The following is a 24,421-nucleotide window of genomic DNA, read 5'->3' as shown; positions in this document are numbered from 1 at the left end:
CCCAGGCTTCCTGCAGACTGTTTTAATATGTCCGCTGCGCCTGTCGCTCCCCAGCTCCTGTCAGGAAGATCCGCATCGGAGGCTCCCGGCTGCTGCAGATCAAAGGCGCCCGCAGTTTCCGTGTGAAGAAGGGCGGCTCGCTGTCTTCCATCCGCCGGGCGGGGAGCCTGAAGAGCACCAAGCTGTCCCGGCAGGACTCCGAGTCCGAGAACGAGGAGGGGCTGCTTTCCCAGACGCAGAGCAGGGACACCGTCACCGACATCGGTGAGTCGGGGGGCAGGGGCAAAACAATGCCGTGGTCCTGAACCCAACTGGGCACAGGCTGATCAATAATCAAACAGGTCTGACCTGGGAGTTTTATACACCTGGAAACCTGTGTGTTTGGTGAGATTTTTTTTCTAATATACTCTGTAAAAATAAAACTCAGTGTCCCAAAAAGTGACTTAAGTCAGCTAACTGAGCCCCTCTCTGGTATTTATTGTTCATTTCTGTTGTTTCATTTTCGAACTTGGAAGCTGGTAACAAGGACATAACATTTCTTTAAAGTTTTATTGTGTGTTCATGTCGATGTTGCAGGAAGTCCCTTCAGCACCAGTGAGCCCAGCATTGAGCCTGAGGGCCAGGGCTCCGGAGGAGCTGAAGACAACTACCACCGCAACATGTCCTGGCTCCACGTACGTCCATCAGCCGGAGCTGCTGCTCCACCGCCTCGTCCTCCAGACGCTCTGATCTGTCTTTATGTCTCCGTCCAGATTATGATCCTGCTGTGCAACCAGCAGAGCTTCATCTGCACACACATCGACTTCTGCCACCCGCGCTGCTACCAGCACCACGGCCGCTCCTGTGCCCGCCTCGTCCGCGCCATCAAGCTGGTCTACGGCGAGTCGGTGGACAGCCTGAGGGAGGACGGCGCCTCTGGTAACGTCGGAGGACGCGCAAAGAAGAACAAGGAGGTAAGGCGAGGAGAGCCGTTAAAGGAAAACGGAGTCTGGGGTTTTTAAAGCCGTTTTTTCCCCCCTTCAGTGTTCAGATAAATCCTGCCTGAGAACTCCGTCCATGAAGAGGAAACCGACCGACTCCAATGCAGAAGGGAAGAAAGACACTGGCATGCTCAAGTACATCCGCAACCAGGTCAGCTGCTTCGCTCAGTCTAAGTATTACTTTAGGACAATTTATTGCATAAAAGTTTGAATTTAATATTTCCAAATCCAGAGGTGGGCACTAATACCAAAGCGCTAATCATAAACATTATGTAGGCTAGCGCTAAAGCACTACATCAACATTGTATTTAGGGGCGTTAACCCTAAAGCACTAATCATGAACATTAGCCATGCTAATTCACCACATCAACATAGTGTTGAGGTGGGACTAATGCTAAAATATCTAAATTTAGTTAATACCCAATGACTGTCAGGGACACATCATTTATCGCCCTCTACAGGATCACGTTTCTTATTACACATCCTTTGCGCTCTCAGGAATGGATTCTTTGAAACAGAGCTGAAAGTTTACAAAACAGCCAAGTAAATTAAATCTGCAGATATTAACTGGAAAAAAAGCAATCAATGGGTGGCTAAATGCGCTAAATGTTTTCAAAATTAGCAAAATACGCCAAAGCGCTAAGCTAAAAATTAGCTCAACCAATTAGCGCAAGTGTGCCAGCCAGTGTCCAAGTCTTTTGGTAAAGAAGGAAGACGACCATGAATCGGTGAATTTGCTTTGTTTCAGGTGATGAGTTTGTCCCCGGCTCCTCTGTCGCTGCTGATCAAGGCTGCCCCCATCCTCACCGATGACATGTACGGAGACATCCAGCCCGCCGCCTGGGAGCTGCTGCTCAGCGTGGACGAACACATGGCAGCCGCCGCTGGTACGTTCATCCACATCTAAGATTTAAAGGCTTATTCTTTTGGATTTCCATCATAATTAGGTTCTCTTCACCTATTATCAACATTTCCTATTTCCACCCGTTCCTCACCTCCACCCCCTTGAATCGCCTCCAGCCGCCATGTTTCTCCTTTGTGCCGTCAAAGTCCCCGACGCCGTGACCGAGATGATGATGGCGGAGTTCCAGCACCAGGAGGCCTGTCAGCGCATCAACTCCATTTTGAAGTTCTACACTCTGTGGCGTTTTCGCTACCAGGTGTGGCCGCGCATGGAGGAGGGAGCCCAGCAGATCTTCAAAGTAAGAGACAACTTTGGGGCCGACCACACTGCGGAAAACTGAGTACAACTCATGATCGAGCAGCTTGTTCACACACTACAAAAATCTATGTAAAGCAATGATTTTCAAAGTCATAGGTGAGGAAACCCTGCAAATTAATACAAGTTCAATTGGGCATTGGGGCTTCTGTCATGGGTCTGTCATGAGTTTTGCATTTTTATTCATTTGTTTAGTTTCTTTCACACATTTGTCTGTGTTTTGAAGTAAACATAAAAATAGGTTTGTGGTGAGAGATATTATGTGAAGTCAAATGTCAAGTCAGTTGTAGAAGTGAAATAAAAAATTTTTTAATGCCATCATCTTAACAGTGGTGGGCACCGCTAACTAAAGATTTAGCTGTGCTAACCCTAAAGCACTAATCTTAAACATTAGTAGTTTAGTGGGGTAGTTTCCCTGCACCACTAAAACGCTACACCAGCATGATATTTAGTATAAGCTAATGCTAACATGCTACATTCTACCATACCAGATCTTAATGACGTGTGTTACGTCATAGTATGTACTCTTATTGCTTACTGATTTAAAATTCTTCCAGAAAAAATATTTTTGGAGAACGTTTTCAAAGATTGTGGGAATGCTAAATCAAATTTAGCTTCGCCATATGCAGATTAGCAGAAGTGTATCGACCACTATTAATATTCTCTCTGTGTTTTAGCATTAGTGGAGTCCCAGCAATAGGTACAATATTTTTAATGTTATGTTTTATGTTTAATGTTATATTAGTTACTTAGTACTTTATGGCTTTTTTAGTTAATTTTTTAGTGTATTACATCTTTATTTGAATAAGAAAATCAGACAAAGTAATATCTCCTTCTCACTAAAACAAGAGAGAAATTACCGTAAACTTAGACAATTCAAATAAATTTTTTTTTTACACCAAATAGGTGAAAAGTATGAATCACTGATCTAAATGATAAATTCTGATCTTTAGTTTTTCTTTTTAAGATGGAATCAGCAGGTTCTTCAGTTTGTAAATGACTGATTTCAGTAGTTTCAGAACAATGTTTGAGACGTATTACTGTGTCAAACATTGTTCTGAACAATGTTCAGAACGTTCAGAATCCTAAAGCTGGTACTTAGTTACTGTAACCTGTTCTCCACCCATCAGATCCCTCCGCCCAGCATCAACTTCACCCTGCCGTCCCCCATCCTGGGCATGCCCTGCGTCCCCATCTTCGACCCGCCCTGGGTGCCACAGACCACCGGCAGCGTCCAGGACCCCATAAACGAAGACCAGTCTGTACGCACAAAGGGGTTGCTTTCAATCCTTTAATGCACTATTTTAACCAAACTCTTTTGGTTCTGATGACGACCTGCCAGCACAAATCATATACTATAATTTTGATCTATGAACTGTCTTTGTTTTTAGTTCCCCACATTAATTCAGTCAGTCCATACCATAGTAAGTTGGTATCTCTGTCCGAGTGTTTGCGCTGATGCATCTTGTGAAGTCAGATCGAGGATAATCATGAGGGGAGGCGGTCCCGATCTTGTGCTGCATCTTTCATCATTTGGGGGAAAAAAAAAGTCTTCCAGCACTTGCTTTGACTGCGAGACGAGTGAAAAATGACAGCATGCATCAGGCGTACCGACTGTTGACCGTTGTGCTGTTCGTGCATGCTCCCATCGACTGAGAATGGCTGAATGTTGACCGTACCATGTGTTGAGAGGACCGTACTTAGATACACATAAGCATTTTGAAGGATACAGTAACTTTCTCCCAGTTTCAGCCTCTGAGACCAGAGATGCTCCCATGTTTATGGTGCAAACCTGCCAGAACAGTCCACAACTGGACTAACCAGTACTGTCAGCAGGGGGGGATAGGATAGAGCAAGGGTGAGCATCACTTCTTCAATGTATTTTTACTCAAGTAGAAGTATGAAATAGACAAAACTAAAATGCTATGTGCAAATTCTGGTATTTTAAAGACCAAAATGGAAAGAAATATGCAAATAGCTAGCAAATCTTAAGCAGAAAAACACTTCTAAATCAGTTTATTTCTATTTATTACCAAAGCTTATAGTAGATAGTGTATGTATATACTGTATATATATACATATATTTTTTTTTTTAACAAAGTAAAAAATTACCTGTGGTGTTTGTTGTATAATCACTTGACCACAAAATGCTCTGAAACGCACCGAAAGTAACATTAGAATAGCAAAGACTTTGTAGAAACAAGAGGTCTCACTTTGGCAAACTTTAGGTGTGTTCTCTGTGTCAGGTTCATTTTTGGTCAAAACATGTTTGTTCTTCATTCTAACAGAGTGGCGTACCCAGAAAATCGCAATACTTCACAATAAAAGTTCTCAAGTAAAAGTAAAAAGTACAGTGAAGCCCACCTAAAGTAGTTTTGTCCCCTAAGAGTTACTCAAGTAAATGCAATTACTAGCTACTATCCACCTCTGGCTACTTGTAGTGAGAAACTAACACTGATCACACCATCCTTGATGTTACACACGATGGTGGCAGCATCATGCCGTGGGGATGCTTATTTTCCAGAAGCAGGGGAAGACAGATGAAGAGGTGGAGCGGTTTGGGTTATTAATGTGACAGGAAGAGGAGATCAGTTTTCAAAGTTTTTAAAAGTATAGCATTATCAAATTAGTCTCTTTATTGATATTAAAGATGGTTAATATTCAGGCTTTTTATGCAGTAATAACTTCCACCTGCTGGTGCTGCCTTCAGCTAGCCGTTTAGCTGCGGTACGTTCAGTGACTGTGAGATGAAAAAAGATTTTAAAGTGTCTCCAGTTGGCAAAGTTTGAATAATTGGGCTTTAGCTCTTTACCCTGGGTGTTCAGAGGAGCTCACTGGAGGAAAGTTACTGTTCTGTCGTTGAAACCGAGAACTTCTCCTGAAGAAAGCCATGTTCGCCTTCCTGGGTGGGGGGTTTGAACGTTCTCCGGCCCCTCTCTCTTGTGTTTAGAAATCGTTCTCTGCTCGGGCCGTGTCGCGCTCCCACCAGCGGGCCGAGCACATCCTGAAGAACCTGCAGCAGGAGGAGGAGAAGCGGCGGCTGGGACGCGAGGCCAGCATCATCACGGCCATCCCTGTGGCCCAGGAGGCCTGCTACGAGCCCACCTGCAGCCCCCCGCCAGAGCAAGAGGAGGAAGGTGGGGCTGTCGCCCAGCTCACCTCCAGGCCGCGTTCCGCTCTCTGACGGCCTGTTGTTTCTCTCTTTGGTCCCGCCAGCAGAAGAAGTGGTGAACCTGGCGTCCCGCCGCCTCTCCGTCAGCCCGTCCTGCGCCTCCAGCAACTCCCACAGGAACTACTCATTCCGCCGAGGCTCCGTCTGGTCCGTCCGCTCCATGGCCAGCGCTGAAGGTAGAGAGATACTAGACGACAGGGTTATGAAGTCATGATGAGGTCTAGTATGTTAAAATTTAACATGAGCACAAAGGAATAAGTCTAGAACAGGGGTCTCAAACTCCAGTCCTCGAGGGCCACAGTCCTGCAACTTTTAGATGTGCCTCAGCTGCAGCACACCTGAACAGAATAATTAGGTCATTAAGGCTCTGGAGAACTGATCTACACAAGGAGGAGGTAATTAACCCATTTCATTCCAGTGTTTTGTACCTGTGGCATATCTAAAAACTGCAGGACTGCGGCCCTCGAGGCCTGGAGTTTGAGACCCCTGGTCTAGAACATGTGGCACAGCCGTGTTCTAACTTTCACTGGTTTGTTGTTTTAAAGATGAAGAAAACACAACAGATCACACTCCCACACACCACATGCTTCAGCCTCCTCAAGCTGTCTTCCCAGCATGCATCTGTGCTGCAGTCTTACCAATAGTCCACCTCATGGAAGATGGAGAAGTCAGAGAGGACGGCGTGGCTGGTAGGTTAAAAATTAGACAGTATTATTATTACTATTATTAATCTTATTTAATATTTTATCCACGGATCTCTGGAGATAGGCACCAGACACCCAGACAAGAACCCTCTGTAGGCCCAAGTCCTTTAGCGCTCATCAAGCCTGGGCGAAATGTGGCCCAAATCCAGAGGTAGTCTGGATTTGGGCCACAGTGGAGGCACTTCTACTTTTACACAGCTTTCTCAGTCCAGAGAGTTCATAAAGTTCATTATTGTTGTTAGCTACTGGTCGGTGCTAGCAGAAATAGCATCAACCAGAGCTACCTAACATCAGAGTTAGCTCTGATATCAGCTAGTTTACTAATATCAGAGCTAACTTTTTCTTAGACTTAGACTTAGACTTAGACTGACTTTATTGTCATTTTGCATGCACAGGGTGAATACAGAACGAAATTTCGTTGCATATGGCTCAGGACAATGTTTTGAGCTTTCAATGTTGTGAGGTTACTCCAGAATAAAATAAAATACAGTATAAAATATGAATATAAATATAAATATAGAATATAAAGTGCAGTAATGACAGTAAAATATAAGTTATTTAGCTCTGTACATGTGCAAGGTATAAAGTGGAGACCAGATTTTAAGTGCAGTCCAGTTAAGAGTTCAGCAGTCTGATGGCAAGTGGGAAAAAGCTGTTTCGGAACCTGGTGGTCCTGCACCGGATGCTGCGGAACCTCTTTCCAGAGGGCAGCAGGGAGAACAGTCCATGGTGGGGGTGTGAGGGGTCACTGATGATGTTTCGGCCTCGGGACACGCAGCGCTGGGATGAAATGTCCTGAATGGAGGGAAGGGGGGCCCCGATGATCCTCCCTGCTGTCCGCACCACTCTCCTCACGTTCTTCCAGTCGGAGGCGCTGCAGCTTCCACACCACACAGAGAGGCAGCTGGTCAGAATGCTCTCTATGGTGCTTCTGTAGAACGTCTTGAGGATGGGCGGGGGCAGGTGTGCTCTTCTCATCCTCCGCAGGAAATACAAACGTTTCTGTGCCCTCTTGGCCAGAGACGTGGTGTTCACAGTCCAGGTGAGGTCGTTAGTGATGTGCACCCCCAGGAATTTGGTGCTGCTGACCACCTCCACAGCCGAGCTGTTGATGAGCAGTGGAGCGTGGCTGGGCCGGTTCTTCCTGAAGTCGACGATCATCTCCTTCGTCTTGTCAACGTTCAGGATCAGGCTGTTGTCTCTGCACCAGTCCACCAGCTGCTCCACCTCCTCTCTGTAGTCCAGGTCGTTGTCGTCTCTGATGAGGCCCACCACCGTTGTGTCGTCCGCGAACTTCACGATGTGGTTGGTGGCGAACCTGGGGACGCAGTCGTGTGTCATCAGAGTGAACAGCAGAGGGCTCAGGACGCAGCCCTGAGGGGAGCCTGTGCTGAGGGTGATGACATCGGAGGTGTGTTGTCCGATCCGGACTGACTGAGGTCTGTCGGTGAGGAAGTCTAGCAGCCAGTTGCGCAGGGGGGTGCTGAAGCCCAGGTGTTCCAGTTTTCCTGCCAGATGCTGTGGGATGATTGTGTTGAACGCTGAGCTGAAGTCCAGGAACAACATCCGCACATGAGTGTTCTTCTCCTCCAGGTGAGCCAGGCTCAGGTGTAGGGCAGAGGAGATAGCGTCCTCAATGGAGCGGTTTCGGCGGTAGGCAAACTGGAACGGGTCGAATGTGGAGGGGAGTCTGGAGACGATGTGTTCTTTTACCAGCCTTTCAAAGCACTTCATCATGATGGGAGTCAGTGCCACAGGCCGGTAATCGTTGAAAGAGGTGACTTGAGGTTTCTTTGGCACCGGAATGATGGAGGCAGTTTTGAGACAGGCTGGCACTGTGGCTTGGTCCAGTGAGGTGTTAAAAATGTCTGTTAGGACACCAGCCAGCTGACCTGCGCATTCCCTGAACACCCGCCCAGGTATGTTGTCGGGGCCTGGGGCCTTCCGTGGGTTGACTCTTTTCAGGGTCTTCAACACATCGGCTGTGTCCAGGCAGAGTGCCTCCTCTTCCTGGTGGGGAACAGTTTTCTTTGCCGGAGTACTGTTCAGTGCCTCGAACCTCCCAAAGAAGTTATTGAGTCCATTTAGAAAGTCGGCATCAACTTCACCCACTGGGGGGGAGGATGGATTGTAATCTGTGATCGCCTTTATGCCTTGCCACATACTTCTGGTGTTGCTGGTGTCGTGGAAGAACTCCTGTATTTTTCGACTGTGGGTTCGCTTTGCTAACCTGATAGCACGGTTCAAGTTGGCTCTCGCTGTCCTCAGTGCCTCCTTGTCGCCAGACTTGAAGGCTGAGTTCCGTGCTTTTAGCGCTTTAGCGTTTTAGCTAGCTTTGAAACTATTTAGCGCACATAACTTCCTAACTTTTCAGATCAATTCCAAAGTGCTAATTTACTTGTCTGTTTTGTAAACTTTCACTTCTATAAAGTTTGACCGTATGTTGATGTTACAGTTAACTATTAAGAATTCAAGTAGTTAGACGTTTATATTCATGCTCTTATTGTGAATGTGGTAAAGAGTGTTTACACATCAGAAAATAAAACACAGTCAGCAGAGAAAAAGATATAAATACAATATCTAGGGACATTATAGAACATGTAAGTGATAATGTCAAAATTAAATTGGTGATAGCGGGTTGTAGTCTTTCAAGGGCAGATATAATTTCCAGTGAAGAGAGGAGACAGAACTGACATACAGCTGCATTCTGATCCAAACTGTACAGTAGTTAGCACAAAATTAGCAACCGCGTTAGCGAAACTCAACAACTATAAAACTAAATGAGTGAAATGCCTGATCCAAATAATCACTTCCTGAAGTTCAACTGTTTAGCTTGGTGGCCAATAATAAATTTGACCTGTAGATGGCGATATAATACACGTTGTGTCCCTGACACATGGTGGGTGTCAAGATGGTTGACTTTAGCGCTATAGCATTAGCTAAATATTTTGTTTGTGTAGGGCTTTAGGAATAACAGAACCAATGTTTATGATTAGTGCTTTAGCGTTAACACAGCTAACACTGCTGTGCTATCCCTGGGGCCAACACTGCTGCCGGCTAACACTCAAAATGGCTGACAAATCTATGATAGAACAGAAGCCTAAATTCAATAAACCTTTAGAACAACACCTATTTTTATGGTTTAGTCGTCTTGAAAGGGCCACAACTCAAAATATAATTGGCTCACCAACACATTACTAGAATCCACATTGTTTAATGCTGCAGGTATTCAGACCACTTTCTACTCAAACTCTGCCTAGTGACCGCAGATCCGAAATTCTGTTTGGTTTATTATTTTCCCAAAACAAAATGACTGTATTACTCTTATTCTCTTATTCTAGAGAAGCATCCTGCTGATTAATGAAGTATTTATATCTAGCCATCCAAAGGTTCTAATTTGAATAATTGACCATTGACTCGCCTCTTACTGTTGGTTTCAGTGAGTGCTGTTGCACAGCAGATCCTCTGGAACTGCCTTATTGAAGATCCCGCTCTGGTTCTCCGCCACTTCTTGGAAAAACTCACCGTGAGCAACAGACAGGTGAGAGAGCTGTTTTTAAGACGCATTTTTATGATTTTTAAGCAAAAATAAAAGGTTTTCATGACATAAAAGCAGCAACAACAACAAAAAGCCAAACTCTTCACTATACATCAGCAGAGAATGTAAAAGGGATTTCTTGTTCTGCATTAACGGATGCAGTGTGAGTTTTCCAAGCTGCTGCTGTGTCTCCAGGATGAGCTGATCTACATGCTGAGGAAGCTGCTGCTGAACATCGGCGATCTGCCCGCTCAGACCTCCCACATCCTCTTTAACTACCTGGTGAGATAACTCCCACCCTCCTGAGTGTGTTTGCTGCTCAGGTCCCGGTTCCTGACCCAGGCTGTGCCTCCAGGTGGGGCTGATCATGTACTTTGTGCGGACGCCGTGCGAGTGGGGCATGGACGCCATCTCTGCCACGCTGACCTTCCTGTGGGAGGTGGTGGGCTACGTGGAGGGGCTCTTCTTCAAAGACCTGAAGCAGACCATGAAGAAGGAGCAATGTGAGGTCAAACTGCTGGTCACTGCCTCCATGCCAGGTCAGCAGGCCGACCTTTCACCCTCACTACATAATACAGAACCAGCAGCGTCTGCTGTAAGCTCGTGTCTTTTGGTTTTTAGGAACCAAAACGCTGGTGGTGCACGGCCAGAACGAGTGCGACATCCCCACCCAGCTGCCGGTCCATGAAGACACCCAGTTTGACGCTCTGCTGAAGGTAAACACCCAGCACTGCCTCCTGTGGTCCACACACAGATAGAACTATAACTTTGCTGAAAGAACAGTTGGGATCATGTGAAGGGGACGTTAGCTTTGTCCATCTTCTTCCCACCAGGAGTGTCTTGAGTTCTTCAACATTCCTGAGGCCAGATCGGCTCACTATTTCCTCATGGACAAGAGATGGAACCTCATTCACTACAACAAGGTGCAGCTTGGACCAGACTAAATGAGTTGTTTTGTTTTACCTTTTTGTTTTAGTTTCTCAACATTAATCTGTAGGACACAGATTAATGTCCATCTTAGAGACAGTCAGATTAGTCTGTCTCCTACATTAAGGAAGAGACAGATTAATGTAGGAGACATTACTATTCTCCCTACTTTAACATATCTCACAGCATCATCTGCAAACATCATAATCTTTGTTAGCTCCAGTTAGAGGAACCAACATTAGCTGACTGTATTTAGTTCTGCTTATCTAAACAGAAAAACTTAAGATAATCTCCTGAATGCATTTTGCAGGACAAACAGGTTCAACAGAAACTAATTTAGTTCAAGTTAATTTATTTAAGTCTTTGGTTCGTTTCGCTTTTGTCACTACAACAGATTCTGACGAGTTACAATAGTTGTTGACATAAATAATTTAACAAAATAATGTGATGACATAATTTCTGCGAGTTAAACTGATACCCAGATCAACAATGAAGTTTTTGTTTTGTGAAATAACAATAATGATCTTATGTGTAAGTCAGAGCTGAAATGATTCATTGTGATTATTGAAATAATTGTTGACTAATTAATCATTAACTAGAGTATGTAGACTCTTAAAAAATTGATTTACCAAAAGGCCAACACACTCATAGCAGTAAATAGGTCGAAATGTACAAAAACACAAACCTTTTGCGTTTAAGATTAAAAAAAAAAAACTTAGTCTGTAAATCTGTTCTGCCAGAACTCTACAGGCAGCTTTAACCTCACCTGGTTCACATTCTGTAGAAAACAAAACCTCTGATTAAGCACATTTTTGGTATAGCAATGCATAGGGATAGAATCCCTATACATTGCATGGCAGGCCTCTATTGTTCTACACCTCAAAATAACTGCTGCCTCCTACTACCGTTAATGCGGCTTGTACCGCTGCGTGGCCCCTCACAATATATATATCAAAACGTGCGGCTCAATCCCGTGAGGGGAGCTATTACTTTTGTTGGCATTTCGAGTAACTGTGGCGACATAATTAACAAAAAACGAGCCAAATTTAACTCAAAACAAAAGTCAGTCACACAAAACAGTGTCAGTTAGACCCAAAATAGACAGAATTTAGTCTGCCTCTCTGAGCTGCTCTTTAGAACCACAGTGATGGCAGAACGTCAGAACTACAGACATGGTGGAAGAACTGCTATAAACTCATCGCATCTCTGAATGGTGCTGTTTATGTTACATCTTATATGCATATCATCAAGTGGTGGCAAAAGCAACAAAAATCTAGTGTGCTCTGGACTTAAGATGGAGTACATACACACATATTCATGACATACTTTGATTAAACTAATTTATCTTCGGTGTGATTCCAGTACCGAAAAATTAACTTTATACCAGGTGAGTCTCTCTAACCTGAGAATGTGAAGCTGTACTGGGCTGATTCTGTGCCTTCAAATCATTTTAACAATACTCCTGGAAAAGATTCATAACTTATAACTCTGAAACAGGAACAGGTCTGAAAAACAGCCTGTGTTCTACACTCAAGAGAGAGATTCATTTGTTGCATCAAAGAGTGATGTCATCACTGCTGATGTCATTGTTACCAGTGGAACTGAACATTTTAATGGTGCATTAACATCAAATACGTTTTGAGCGTCAGGCGAGTCTGGTTTATATTCAAAGTCTATGTGAAGCGTTGGATGCGCTAGATTTGTCAAACGCTCCAAATGGTTCAAATCGCGCCGCTCCAGAGGCTTGAAGCGCGACGCAACGGCCCTCGACGCGCCTCCACATAGACTTTGAATGCAAACCAGCTGCGCCTGACGGTCAAACCGCATTTGGTGTGAACACACCATTATATGTCCAGTGTCACATTAGGTTAGTGCTTCTCAATTCCAGTCCTTAAACCCCCTGCTCTGCATGTTTTAGATGTGTCTCTGTTTCAGAACAGCTGTTCCAGAACAGCATGACCTCTTCTGCAGTCATCAAGTACTGCAGTAGCATGTTAATCACCCACAGATTCAATCCAGGTGTGTGGCAGAAGGGGAACACCTGAAACATGCAGGGCAGGGGGGCCTGAGGACCGGAATTGAGAAACACTGCATTAGTTCCATCATATTAGGACCAGGCTTAGGTCCTAATATGATGGACTCATTGCTTTGGGTCAGGGGTAACATTTAGAGGTAAGATGCTAATTAAGTTTTAGATAGGGTTAGGGTTAGGAATAGGCTAGTATTGTTTGGGGTTATTGAAAATGTGTGGATTAGGCAAAATCGCAGCTACTAAAATGAAGGAAATCAATGCAAAGTTCTAATGTGGGTCGAAATAGTTTTGACAAACCTGTACAGCATTTTGTTTTCTAAATCATTATAAACAATGATGATATAATATTAGGGTGTTTTTCTGCCAATTGTGTAGCTGCAGTACACTAGTAGTCTAATGCGTTGAATGTGCTGAGACACATTCAACACATTAGAAACCAATCAGAACCAAAGGTTTGCCTTTTGGTTCTGATTGGTTGTTTCTGGACAGTAGCAGAGCTAGATGCATTTTCGCAGATTCTCTGTTTCATATTCTACTGTCAGACACTTTTAACAAATATTCATCCATCCATCATCTAACACACTTATCCTTGCACACACACATTCACACCTTAGGACAATTTAGAGAGATCAATTAATCAAGCAATTAATGCCGAGTGTTAGCAAAACCTAGGTTTGGATAGTGACCTAGGTTAGTGCCACCTGGGGGTGGGTCGGCGTAAAGGCCGAGCCGGGCATAGATTGGCCTTCACGCCAACGCCAACATGAAGCCCCTTCATGCAACCAGTGGAGGTTGGTCGCATGGACGTCTGTCTTTCCTCTGACCTCCATGTTTGTGTGGAGGTTTGGCTTTGCGTGGACTCCTCTGATTGCAACCTGGGTGTGGGTCGGTGCAAAGGCCGAGCCACGCTATGCATGGAGACCCCTGGTTGATTGGAGGTCTGTATTTCGTTAGACCTCCCTGATTGATTGGAGGTCTGTATTTCGTTAGACCTCCCTGATAGATTGGAGGTCTGTCTTTCCTCGTACCTCCCTGGTTGATGGGAGGTCTGTCTTTCGTTAGACCTCCCTAGTTGATTGGAGGTCTGTATTTCGTTAGACCTCCCTGATAGATTGGAGGTCTGTCTTTCCTCGTACCTCCCTGGTTGATGGGAGGTCTGTATTTCGTTAGACCTCCCTGATAGATTGGAGGTCTGTCTTTCCTCGTCCCTCCCTGGTTGATTGGAGGTCTGTATTTCGTTAGACCTCCCTGATAGATTGGAGGTCTGTCTTTCCTCGTACCTCCCTGGTTGATGGGAGGTCTGTCTTTCCTCGTACCTCCCTGGTTGATGGGAGGCCTGTATTTTGCTAGACCTCCCTGATAGATTGGAGGTCTGTCTTTCCTCGTCCCTCCCTGGTTGATTGGAGGTCTGTATTTCGTTAGACCTCCCTGACAGATTGGAGGTCTGTCTTTCCTCGTACCTCCCTGGTTGATGGGAGGTCTGTCTTTCCTCGTACCTCCCTGGTTGATGGGAGGTCTGTATTTCATTAGACCTCCCTGATAGATTGGAGGTCTGTCTTTCTTTGAACTCCTCTGGTCGTAGGGAGCCTTCTATTTGCAGGGGGACCTCTGGTTGGGTGGAGACTCTAGGACGGTTGTTTTCCAGAGCAAGTTTTAACTTCACCTTCAGGTCTGCAACCTGACCCTGCAGAGATTTCACCGTTTCCTCCTGGGCTTTGAATTTGGAAGCTTGCTCTGTGTGACTTTTGAGCTGCTCCTCGTATTTAAGTCTCACTCTGTACTCTTCAACCATGACTTCTATCAGACCTTTGTTGCGGGAGGCATATTTTTCAGCCTCCCTCTTGAAATAATCCAGCTGTTGAAGGATGCTCTTGTCGGCTGTAACTTTGGAAGAGCAAGAAACCTTTGACACATCTTTAATCTCTGGCACGTTTCTTTCTTGTTCACGTTTGACTCGCAGGTGATGTTCTTTTACTACCATATTTTGCAGTTTTTGAATCTCCTCCTGATGTGATTTGACTTCAGCCTGATATGCAATCCTTCGGTCTCTTTCCTCATGGAGATCAAAAATCTTACTCTGCAACTCTTTTTTAAGATCGTCTACCTGCTTTGCGAGATCGATGACGTGTTGGCTTGTTTCTTCCACAACTTCCACTGAGGGGGTGATCTCGAAGCCAGCAGAGGGAGTTGTTTCCTGCTTGACTTCCAATGATGTTGGACTCTCAAAGTTGCCAGAAGGACCTGATTCCCCCTGAATCTCTGCTGATTCATCTTCCGGCTTAATGGGGCTGTCGCTGTCATCTTCAAAAGAAATGACTTCGTCGAAGTCGACTTGGATGTTGAGGTCCATCATGTCGACCCATGAAAGCTCAGCTGGAAAAGCTTCATGTTCACAAACAATCTGTTGTTGCTTCATGTCGATGTTCTGGTAAATTCTTGCTTCTCTGAAAGGCGTGTAATATCTGGAATCGATATCCCGCTTGTTTCAATTAATTTCGAACTTGCTCTGAAGAGTGATCTGTCGCGATAGAACTGTGGAACAGGTCTGAGAAAACTCTGTCTGCGAGCTACATTCAAGAGAGAGACTCCTTTGTGGTGTCATAGAGTGTCGTCATAACCGCTGATGTCATTGATACCATTGGAATTGAACATTCTATCAACCTTATTCCTGGGAGGCTTACTGGGGAAACGATTAAGGGTGTTACTTCCGTCGCCCACCAGAAGTAGAAGTATTTCATTGTAATTTGGAGGGTTTTTGGCTAATCTATATTCATGATAGAAGTTACATCTCTGTTTTCAGTTATTATACAATATTTAGTAAACTTGTTTATGGACACCGTCTGCTATCAGAGAGCCATTCAGTACAGAGGGTTGTAATTATGAGCTTAATCACGGGGAGCAACAGTGACACCGCGTTAAGTTTTGTAAAAGAATTTCTAAAGAAAAGCCTAAATATTCCTCTCAGGGTAGTGCTAACTAATATTAGCCTTTACTATCTTTTTTCTCTCAGGTGCGCAAGACAGTAAATTAATGTTAGCACAAACCTTTGCATTTCATTGCCCCCATTAGCATTAGCCTTTTCCCTAAAAGAAGCTTTTAGCTATTTTTCTTATTTATTAGCCATGCTTAGTACACTGAATGGAGTGATGCTCCACATGCTACTGACAGCATTTTGGCTAATGTTAGCAGTTTGGCTCATTTTAACTTGTACACTAATTTCAACATACTGAATGGCATAAGTCCATGTTACTCAACATGTTTGTCAATCTCCACATGCTATTGAGTACATTGTAGCTTACTTTAGCATTGATGCTAATTTGTAGCATCAGAACGCCCACGAAGTGTGCCAACCGACAGGCACACTTTGGCAGGCCCCGTTTAAATTTCTTCAGAAATTTTCTAGTTCTATCTGTTAGTCAGTAATGCAAAAAAATAAAATAAAATTAATGAATCTATAAATGACCAACTACAGGAATGATATATTATTGTATTTTAGGCAAGAAAATGTTAATTTATGTTAATTCAACCCTTTGCATGAAGTTAAAAGTGAGCCAATTTATTTATTTTCCCATTGACTTGCGATTAGCTGAAAATCTTTTTGTGGAGAGATTAGTGTAAAGAACTGGTAATCAGACAGAAACGACCTCTAGTTACAGTTTCCGTTTATTTTCTTTGACGCTGAAGACTGTAGATGTTAGCTTCTGTGCTAATGCTAAGACTGCTACCACTGTGAATGTTAATACATATTCAGGTATACTTATATATGTATTTCAGGTATATATATAATGCTTTTTAGAGGAGGTCTCAAGTATTTGTGGGTTTTTTAGTTTTTTACATTCCTGATCTACTTCCTGTTGCCCGTTTTGCTCCGTCAGACCTACGTCAGGGACATCTACCCGTTCCGGCGCTCCGTCTCCCCTCAGCTCAACCTGGTCCACATGCTGCCTGAGAAAGGACAGGAGCTGATCCAGAAACAGGTAGCGGCTCCAGGCCCAAACTCCTCCTGTGACCCCCCCCCCCAGTAGATCCTGAACCACCGTGTGCCGCCCGCTCAGGTGTTCACCCGGAAGCTGGAGGAGGTCGGCCGGGTGCTGTTCCTGATCTCGCTAACGCAGCGCATGCCGGCGGTGCACAAGCAGTCCCACGTGTCGCTGCTGCAGGAGGACCTGCTGCGCCTGCCCTCCTTCCCCCGCACCGCCATCGACGCAGAGTTCTCCCTCTTCAACGAGCCTCAGGGTGAGTCAGACGTCTATTAGTGCGGCAGGTGTTGCTACGGCGACGTCAACGTTGTGGTCCGTCCAGGTAAGGAGCTGTTCGGCCTGGACACCCTCCACAAGGTGCTGTGGATCAAGCTGCTGGAGGAGATGTTCCTGGGCATGCCCAGTGAGTACCCCTGGGGGGACGAGATGATGCTGTTCCTCAACGTGTTCAACGGGGCGCTGCTGCTGCACCCCGAGGACAGCTCGCTGCTGCGCCAGTACACCGCCACCGCCATCAACACGGCCGTCCACTTCAACCACCTGTTCTCTCTGAGCGGCTACCAGTGGATCCTGCCCACCATGCTGCAGGTACACCACCGCTGACCCAAGCGGCTGCGCCTATGCAGAGTGACGGTTCTGCTCTGGTTCTGTTGCAGGTCTATGCGGACTATGAGAGCAACCCGTTGCTGCGGCAGGGCATTGAGTTCTGCTGCAGGCAGTTCTACATCCTCCACAGAAAGCCCTTCATCCTCCAGCTGTTTGCCAGCGTCGCACCCCTGCTGGAGTTCACCGTAAGAGCCGATAAAGTCCCTGAAACTCCCTCAGCCTGTGACGTGTGCCTGCCCTAACGCTCTGACCCGATCCCCCTTGAACCCTCCCAGACCAGCACCAGCACCGGCCTGTCTAAAGGCGTGTCGGCCCAGTGTCTGTTTGACCTGCTGGTGTCTCTGGAGGGGGAGACGCAGGACGCTCTGGACGCTCTGGAGCTGGTCCAGTCAGAGAAACCGCTGCGCTCTCTGGGTAAAACCTCACCACCACACACCCACCAGGTCTCCAACTACAGCCAGGGTTCACCATAAACCAGTCAGGGTTCCTGCACAGCCTGGAAACGTCTGGAAGTAGATGCTGGAGGATTAGCAGAAAAACCACATGGAGAATGTTTTATATGCATCGTTTCCCTCGATGCTGTCTTCATCCTTCCATTATCACTGACTGTATTCATTTAAAATGGACACAAACACAACGTAAACTAGGTACATTGTGTCAAAGCGTCCTTCTTTCCATTCCTCCTTCCATTCTTCTTTCATTGCATTTTCATTCTTTCCTTTCTTTCATTTCTTGTGTCCTTCCTCCATGACTTTCTTCATTCAGCCTTTCCTTCCTTGAAGTGAAACTTGCGGATGGTAGAGCTTGGATAACTCCGGAGTGTTTCCATGGAGACCGGAGTTGCCCTGTGCAGGTCTCACCAACAGACCGTTGCCTGTCATTCAGTGTCCAACCTTTTGCTCTCTGTCCCTCCAGACTTCTGCTACGGTAATGAAGATCTGGCCTTCTCCATCAGTGAGGCCATCAAGCTGTGTGTGACGGTGGTCGCCTACGCGCCCGAGTCCTTCAGGAGGTAAACTAAAGCCACATCTTCTTTGGTTCCCTACAGCAGACAGGCCCTGATGCAGGTCTCTGGTTAGCCTTCAGATGCTGATGGTTCTGGAAGCGCTGGTTCCCTGCTTCCTTCAGAAGCTCAAGAGCAACACGGCAACAATGGAGTCTGCGTCCGCGGCCAGGGACGAGATCGCTGCCATTGCTGCCATGGCAACATCCCTGCAGGCCCTGCTGTACAGCTCCGAGGCCCTCACCAGGTTTGGCTTCCAGCAGTAGCAGCTTTGAAGGTTTTAGTCTTTGCATTCAGTGCCTGGAAATGTTTCCATCTGCAGACCAATGACCGCCCCGCAAATATCTCGCTGTGACCAGGGACACAAGGGGGGCACCACCGCCAACCACGCCATGTCCGGAGGCGTCAACACCAGGTGACGGTGGATCTGGTATTCCTAAATCCATTCCCAAGAGGAAGAGGATTGAATGAAGGTGTGTGTGTGTGTGTGTGTGTGTGTTCCCAGGGACAACCTGCACCTGCTGGAGGAGGGCCAAGGCATGCCGAGGGAGGAGCTGGACGAGCGCCTTGCTAGGGAGGAGTTTCGCCGCCCGCGAGAGTCCCTCCTAAACATTTGCACCGAGTTTTACAAACACTGCGGACCCCGCCTCAAGATCCTGCAGAACATTGCCGGGGAGCCGCGCGTCACTGCCCTGGAGCTGCTGGACATCAAGTCCCACATGAGGTAGAGCGCCTCCCAGCGCCTGGTCACAGCACTCGACAGGCAACGGATGTTTTTCAGGTGTTTGTACGTGTTTTTTTTCTTTTTCTCATCAGGTTAGCGGAGATCGCCCACGCCCTGCTCAAGCTAGCGCCCTACGACACCCTGACCATGGAGAGCCGAGGCCTCCGGCGCTACATCATGGAGATGCTGCCCATCACCGACTGGTCGTCTGAAGCTGTGCGCCCCGCCCTCATCCTCATCCTCAAGAGGCTGGACCGCATGTTCAACAAGATCCACAAGATGCCCACGCTCAGGTGCGCTCGCCCACAGGCACTGTGCACCAGGTCTGTTGAACCCCGGACTCCCTTCTCTGTGGTGGCTGTGTCGTGCTGTGACGCTGGTGCTGTGGTGTGTGCAGTAGCTAGGCAGCTTCTCGGCGCTGTTGTCCATCCAGCTGTCTTTGTGGCTTCTGGTGTGTTTCTGTGCTGGCTGAGTGTGAGGCGTTCAGTTGTGTGACGACTTGTGGACTAACACACACACAGTGGACCAGTGGCAGTGTTCCCTCTTTGCAGAGGGGTGTGTCCACTCTGAAGATAACACATTACACTATATACCATTTTGGTTTAGCACTTTAGTATTAGCTTCCACTTAATACCATGTTGATTTAGTGCTTTAGCATTAGCTTCCACTAAATAGCACATTGGTTTAGCACTTTAGCATTGGCTTCCTCTAAATACCATGTTGGTGTAGCACTTTAGCATTAGCAAAACAAATGTTTATGATTAGTGCTTTATTAGCACTTTATTTAAAGTTAGTGTTATCGCTACTAACTTTTTGGCTAATGGTTCCCACCACTGTAGTGTAGCCAGACACATACATTCAATAGAGACTGTCTCCATAGCAACGTGTCTGAATTCGACTCTCATTGCTAGCGGGATGATGGCTAACATCTTGCTAAAGCTGCAGTGAACCCTAAATCTGAGCTACAACTCAACGCACCAATGAAAGCAGAGACGGCAACCATTTGTCGGCCAGTGAAGCAGTTGGTTACCATGGTCACCTTAGATTAATTAAAAAATAAAAGATGTCATTTTTAAAGAAGGAAAGACAGTAAAAAAAAAAAAAGAAACATGAGCAAGCAGATGGGAAAGAAAGAAAAGAAAATTCCCTACACAGTTTTATTTTTAGATTCCACTGAATGTTTTTTGTTTTTTGTGGTTTTGATGACTGACGTCACCTTGAGGATGAATTACAAGAGGAAAGCAGGTTAGATGAACAGAGGGAACACTGATCTGAGATGTCTGTTTACTACTGGAGCTGCCGCTGTTTTTAAGCTTTGCTACATTTTATGTCCACACGTAGTTTTTTTTAAACTAAAATAACAAAACAAAAAAAACACTGTTTAATGGCGTGGTAAGTGAACTTATGCTTTGTTTTATGCTTGGATATTAGTCCTTTTAGATAGTTTCATTGGAGATTTAGAAATAAGACCCTTTAGAGGAGTTTCCTGTGGGGCTTTCATGTGCTCTTCTTTTGTCATGGGGTGGAACTACGTGGTTTTCCAGGAGACAAGTGGAATGGGAGGCGGCCAGTAATCTGATTGAGGGGATCTGTCTGACCCTCCAGCGCCAGCCAATCATCTCCTTCCTCCCACACCTTCGGTCGCTGATTAACGTCTGCGTCAACCTGGTATGAAAGCACAAACAGTCACAAACCCAATTATTCAGGAGTATTTCAACCAGTTATTACTTTTTTGCTAAATGCCATTGCAGAAAGTATTACTATCTAAAGCTCTCCACACCAGGCTAATGTCAGAATGCTTGGCAAGCAGGATAAAGTCCCTGCTGGTTGTTGTGAATTGGTTGCTTTCAAAGTAGTTTGGGGTTTCCAGTGATTGTAGTAAAAGCCTTTATGACACAGAGAAGCACCAAAAAGTGGAAGCTGAACATTATTTTGTCACCAGATTCACCTGTTTGAAAGAAAAGTAGACGTCTAGTGCTGACCTTTGTCACCAGGTGATGGGTGTGGTCGGCCCCTCCAGCGTGGCGGACGGCCTGCCGCTCCTCCACCTCAGCCCGTACCTCTCTCCTCCGCTTCCCTTCAGCACGGCCGTTGTCCGCCTGGTGGCTCTGCAGATTCAGGTGCGGCTCATTACAAATTCAGCTGACTCATCTAAACACCCCCCCCCGTGTCTTTAAGCAGATTTTTTCTCCCCGTCAGGCCTTGAAGGACGACTTCCCTCTCAGTCATGTGATCTCACCGTTCACCAATCAGGAGAGGCGAGAGGGGATGCTTCTCAACCTGCTCATTCCTTTCGTTCTGACGGTGGGCTCTGGAAGCAAAGGTAGCAACACTAAATCACTAAACTCACTCTTTATTTTACAGCTTCCTAACGTTCTGTTGTGTTGCAGACAGCCCCCACCTTGAGCAGCCGGAGATATTCCTGCTCCTCCAGACGGTCATCAACATCCTGCTGCCCCCTCGGATCATCTCCACCTCCCGCACCAAGAACTTCATGCTGGACGCATCTCCGGCTCACTGCTCCACGCCCGGAGACACTGGGAAGGACCTGCGCAGGGAGGGCCTGGCAGAGTCCACCAGCCAGGCCGCATACCTCGGTACGACTGGGAGCTGGAAAGCACTTCGCCTTCAATCAAAGCCTTTAATCGGAGTAATCACACTCCGACTCTGTTAACGCTGACAGCTCTAGTTTTATTACGATTTGTGCAATAACCTGGCTCCACCCTCCACAGCTCTCAAGGTGGTGTTGGTTTGCTTCGAGCGCTCGTTGGGAAACCAATGGTACCGCCTGAGTCTGCAGGTTAAAGAGATGGCTCTGAGGAAGGTGGGAGGCTTGGCTTTCTGGGACTTCATCGACTTCATTGTGCGAAGTCGTATCCCTATTTTCGTCCTCCTGAGACCCTTCATACAATGCAAGGTAACAAAGCTACATCCATCAGTGGTTTTAGGTCCACCTAGTGTTTTTAACCGTAGCGGACCTGATGCTGATTCTTCACGTGTCGTGCAGTTGCTGACCCAGCCGGCCGACTCCCAGGAGGAGATCACGGCACGGCACCACATCGCCGACCAGCTGGAGCGCCGTTTCATCCCCAGGCCTCTCTGCAAGAGCTCGCTGTTTGCAGAGTTCAACAACGAACTCAAGATCCTCAAAGAGGCAGTCCACAGCGGCTCTGGTCAGATAACCGAACCGCAGCACATTCCTCTACTGATGGTCTGGTCTCTTAACTCTGAACTTGGTCTCCGTTCCAACAGCATACCAAGGGAAGACGTCAATCAGCACAGTTGGCACCTCCACGTCGGCCTACCGGCTCAGTCTGGCCACAATGTCGCGCTCCAACACAGGAACCGGCACCGTGTGGGAGCAGGACAGCCAGCCGTCACGGCAACCATCGCAGGACACGCTGAGCCGCACCGACGAGGACGACGAAGAGAGTCAGAAATAATACTTTCAACTGGGATGGGCATTTATCGTTAGAGTGAAAAGTTTATCCAAACTGTTCCCTGAAAAAAAGTCACTTATTACAATATGATAGTCAACGTCGGCCACCGTTTCTTTCCAAACTTGTTTTTCGTTAGGTGTCATCTCACTATTCTACCCTCCCTTTGCTGTAGATGACTCCATGAGTATTCCCAGCGTTGTGAGCGAACACGAGGCCTTCCTCCCCAGAGTGATGTCACAGCGGCGTTTCTCCAGCCACGCCACCGGCTCAGCGGCCGCGCAGCCCGAGAACCCCCGCACCACCATGCTGCCCAGCCAAAGGTAGCGTCCCAGACACACACACAACAAAAACCACGCCGTAGACTGAAGAGTTAGCTTTGAAACTTAACCACATTTTCTTACATCCTGCTTAAATTCAAATAAGATATATTTTTCCTTAAATGAAGCCTGAATTAATCTGAGAAAAAAAGAAACACATTAATTGTTTCAACTTAAAAACGCATAATGAAAATAATAGCAGGAAAGTTAAATTTGGTGACAAAGTTTGTCACCAGTTCTTTAAGTCTTATGTCAACAGGAGTCCCAAACCACATTCTTGTGGAATGCCACAATGTTAGCGTTAGCACGGTAGCTTCTAACATTAGCATCGTAATGTTAGAGGCTTTAATCACTTCGTTCACTCCAGCCATGGATCAATATGATGCTTTACTTATAATTTTTACCCTTTTAACCAATATAAATAAAGTCTTAGTAGTTTATATCTTTAACAGTACTGAAGCTATATACTTACATTTAACATTAGTAAGTGTATAAAATGCTTTATTATTTATTTTAAGACTTACCTGTCTCCAATGCAGTCAACTGTTAGTTTAGTAGAATAATGATAAACTTTTTAAAATTTAATAGCCTAGTGATGTATTTACAAAAATTTAAGAATTAGCATGTTAATGGTCTAGCTAGTAATGCAGAGGCAAGAGTACAACGTTTCTACGAATTGATTTGTGGTCCATTTCAATGTCCAGTGGTGTTACAATTAAAGATTTATTCAATATTTTAGAGGGACAAAAAGAAGAAATATTGAAGTTTTAATAAATTCTAACATTAAACAAGAGCCTGAGTAAATGCAAAGTGCAGTTTTCAAACAGAGGGAATTGTTTTAAATCCTTCTGCCCCAGTTTGCCTGTCAGTGACAGTGGGAGCTGTGAAAGCTAATATTTTAAATTCCAGATTACAGGCAGAAAAGTGTCAGATTGATGTTTTAGGTCAGTTAGTTTATTTCTGTGTTAGTGCAGATTCAGGTCGTCTTTATGTAGCATGCAGGACTTTAACCCAATCATACCCCACACCCACAGTCATATTTTTCTGTGTATATATCTGTTGATTTCTAATATTGCTTTAACTCAGCTGATTTTAAAAGTCTGCTCCAGCTTTGGTTTTGGTTTTTGTTTGGCCCCGGCTTTCCGTCCTAGACATAAAGGGTCTCAGGGGGGAGGGGTAATGGATCTCAACTACACTCCCTGAACTCCCACTCTCCCCCCTCCCTCCGCCCCCTTTTTACAGTGAACCCAATGTGCTAGATGAGTGCCAGGGCCTTCTACAGGAGGGTAACCTCTCTAGGTACAGTGGCCCAGTCGTTGTGTGTGTCCCATCGGTGCATTCTTTGCATCTGTCTGCCACTGGGAGGGGGCATGGCCTCGGGACGGCCTCCTCTGCCGGCCGTCGATCACTCATCCACATCCAATCAAATCGCCCCTCTCCACTCTCCTGTCTCCTACTCTTTCTGTGTGGGTCCAGCCTTGTTTCCCCTTCACCTCCCCTTTGAGCTCCACACTGACCCTCATCTTCTCAGCTCATCTTGTTGCTATCCTAACCAGGCCCCCTTCACCCCCCCGTACTCCTCACACTTCCCGAACTACAGAGCGCCCCCCACTGGAGCCTGCTCCTCCTGTTAGCTGTGGGTCTCTCCAGTCGATGTGCCATCTCAACAAGTCAGCCTTCCTCCATCGGTGCCATGGTGTCTCATACTGTTTCCGTGTCTAACCGGCTTCTTGCTGATCAAATTGGGCGTCCTGTCGTGGATACCAATCTGTAGGGGCA

General features: G+C 46.1%; 1 protein-coding gene across 4 annotated transcripts in view; it reads left to right on the top strand.

Moving 5' to 3' along the window:
* unc80 (unc-80 homolog (C. elegans)) overlaps positions 1-24,421 on the top strand; it is a 52,451-nt gene that overhangs the window by 22,806 nt on the left and 5,224 nt on the right. For 2 of the 4 annotated variants that reach the window (XM_032556360.1, XM_032556364.1), the window contains exons 28-62: positions 55-264; positions 577-674; positions 753-953; positions 1,024-1,131; positions 1,729-1,867; positions 2,001-2,182; positions 3,330-3,461; positions 3,591-3,623; positions 5,150-5,336; positions 5,416-5,547; positions 5,917-6,060; positions 9,516-9,616; positions 9,809-9,895; positions 9,969-10,152; positions 10,235-10,329; positions 10,447-10,536; positions 16,448-16,549; positions 16,628-16,808; positions 16,875-17,140; positions 17,209-17,343; positions 17,434-17,572; positions 18,074-18,170; positions 18,238-18,408; positions 18,484-18,576; positions 18,667-18,885; positions 18,978-19,208; positions 20,430-20,553; positions 20,880-21,005; positions 21,085-21,208; positions 21,276-21,482; positions 21,618-21,802; positions 21,893-22,058; positions 22,138-22,317; positions 22,498-22,645; positions 23,885-23,941. In XM_032556360.1, the coding sequence (XP_032412251.1) occupies positions 55-264; positions 577-674; positions 753-953; positions 1,024-1,131; positions 1,729-1,867; positions 2,001-2,182; positions 3,330-3,461; positions 3,591-3,623; positions 5,150-5,336; positions 5,416-5,547; positions 5,917-6,060; positions 9,516-9,616; positions 9,809-9,895; positions 9,969-10,152; positions 10,235-10,329; positions 10,447-10,536; positions 16,448-16,549; positions 16,628-16,808; positions 16,875-17,140; positions 17,209-17,343; positions 17,434-17,572; positions 18,074-18,170; positions 18,238-18,408; positions 18,484-18,576; positions 18,667-18,885; positions 18,978-19,208; positions 20,430-20,553; positions 20,880-21,005; positions 21,085-21,208; positions 21,276-21,482; positions 21,618-21,802; positions 21,893-22,058; positions 22,138-22,317; positions 22,498-22,645; positions 23,885-23,941 (5,074 nt within the window). The remainder of the gene's footprint in view (positions 1-54; positions 265-576; positions 675-752; positions 954-1,023; positions 1,132-1,728; positions 1,868-2,000; positions 2,183-3,329; positions 3,462-3,590; positions 3,624-5,149; positions 5,337-5,415; positions 5,548-5,916; positions 6,061-9,515; positions 9,617-9,808; positions 9,896-9,968; positions 10,153-10,234; positions 10,330-10,446; positions 10,537-16,447; positions 16,550-16,627; positions 16,809-16,874; positions 17,141-17,208; positions 17,344-17,433; positions 17,573-18,073; positions 18,171-18,237; positions 18,409-18,483; positions 18,577-18,666; positions 18,886-18,977; positions 19,209-20,429; positions 20,554-20,879; positions 21,006-21,084; positions 21,209-21,275; positions 21,483-21,617; positions 21,803-21,892; positions 22,059-22,137; positions 22,318-22,497; positions 22,646-23,884; positions 23,942-24,421) is intronic. The other 2 variants (XM_032556361.1, XM_032556363.1) reach the window with 2 other exon arrangements.

The sequence above is a fragment of the Xiphophorus hellerii genome, chromosome 24 (assembly GCF_003331165.1).
Source record: "Xiphophorus hellerii strain 12219 chromosome 24, Xiphophorus_hellerii-4.1, whole genome shotgun sequence".
In the NCBI taxonomy this organism is placed as follows: domain Eukaryota; kingdom Metazoa; phylum Chordata; class Actinopteri; order Cyprinodontiformes; family Poeciliidae; genus Xiphophorus; species Xiphophorus hellerii.
Note: the sequence above shows the minus strand (reverse complement) of the source record. Positions and strands in the feature narration are given on the sequence as shown.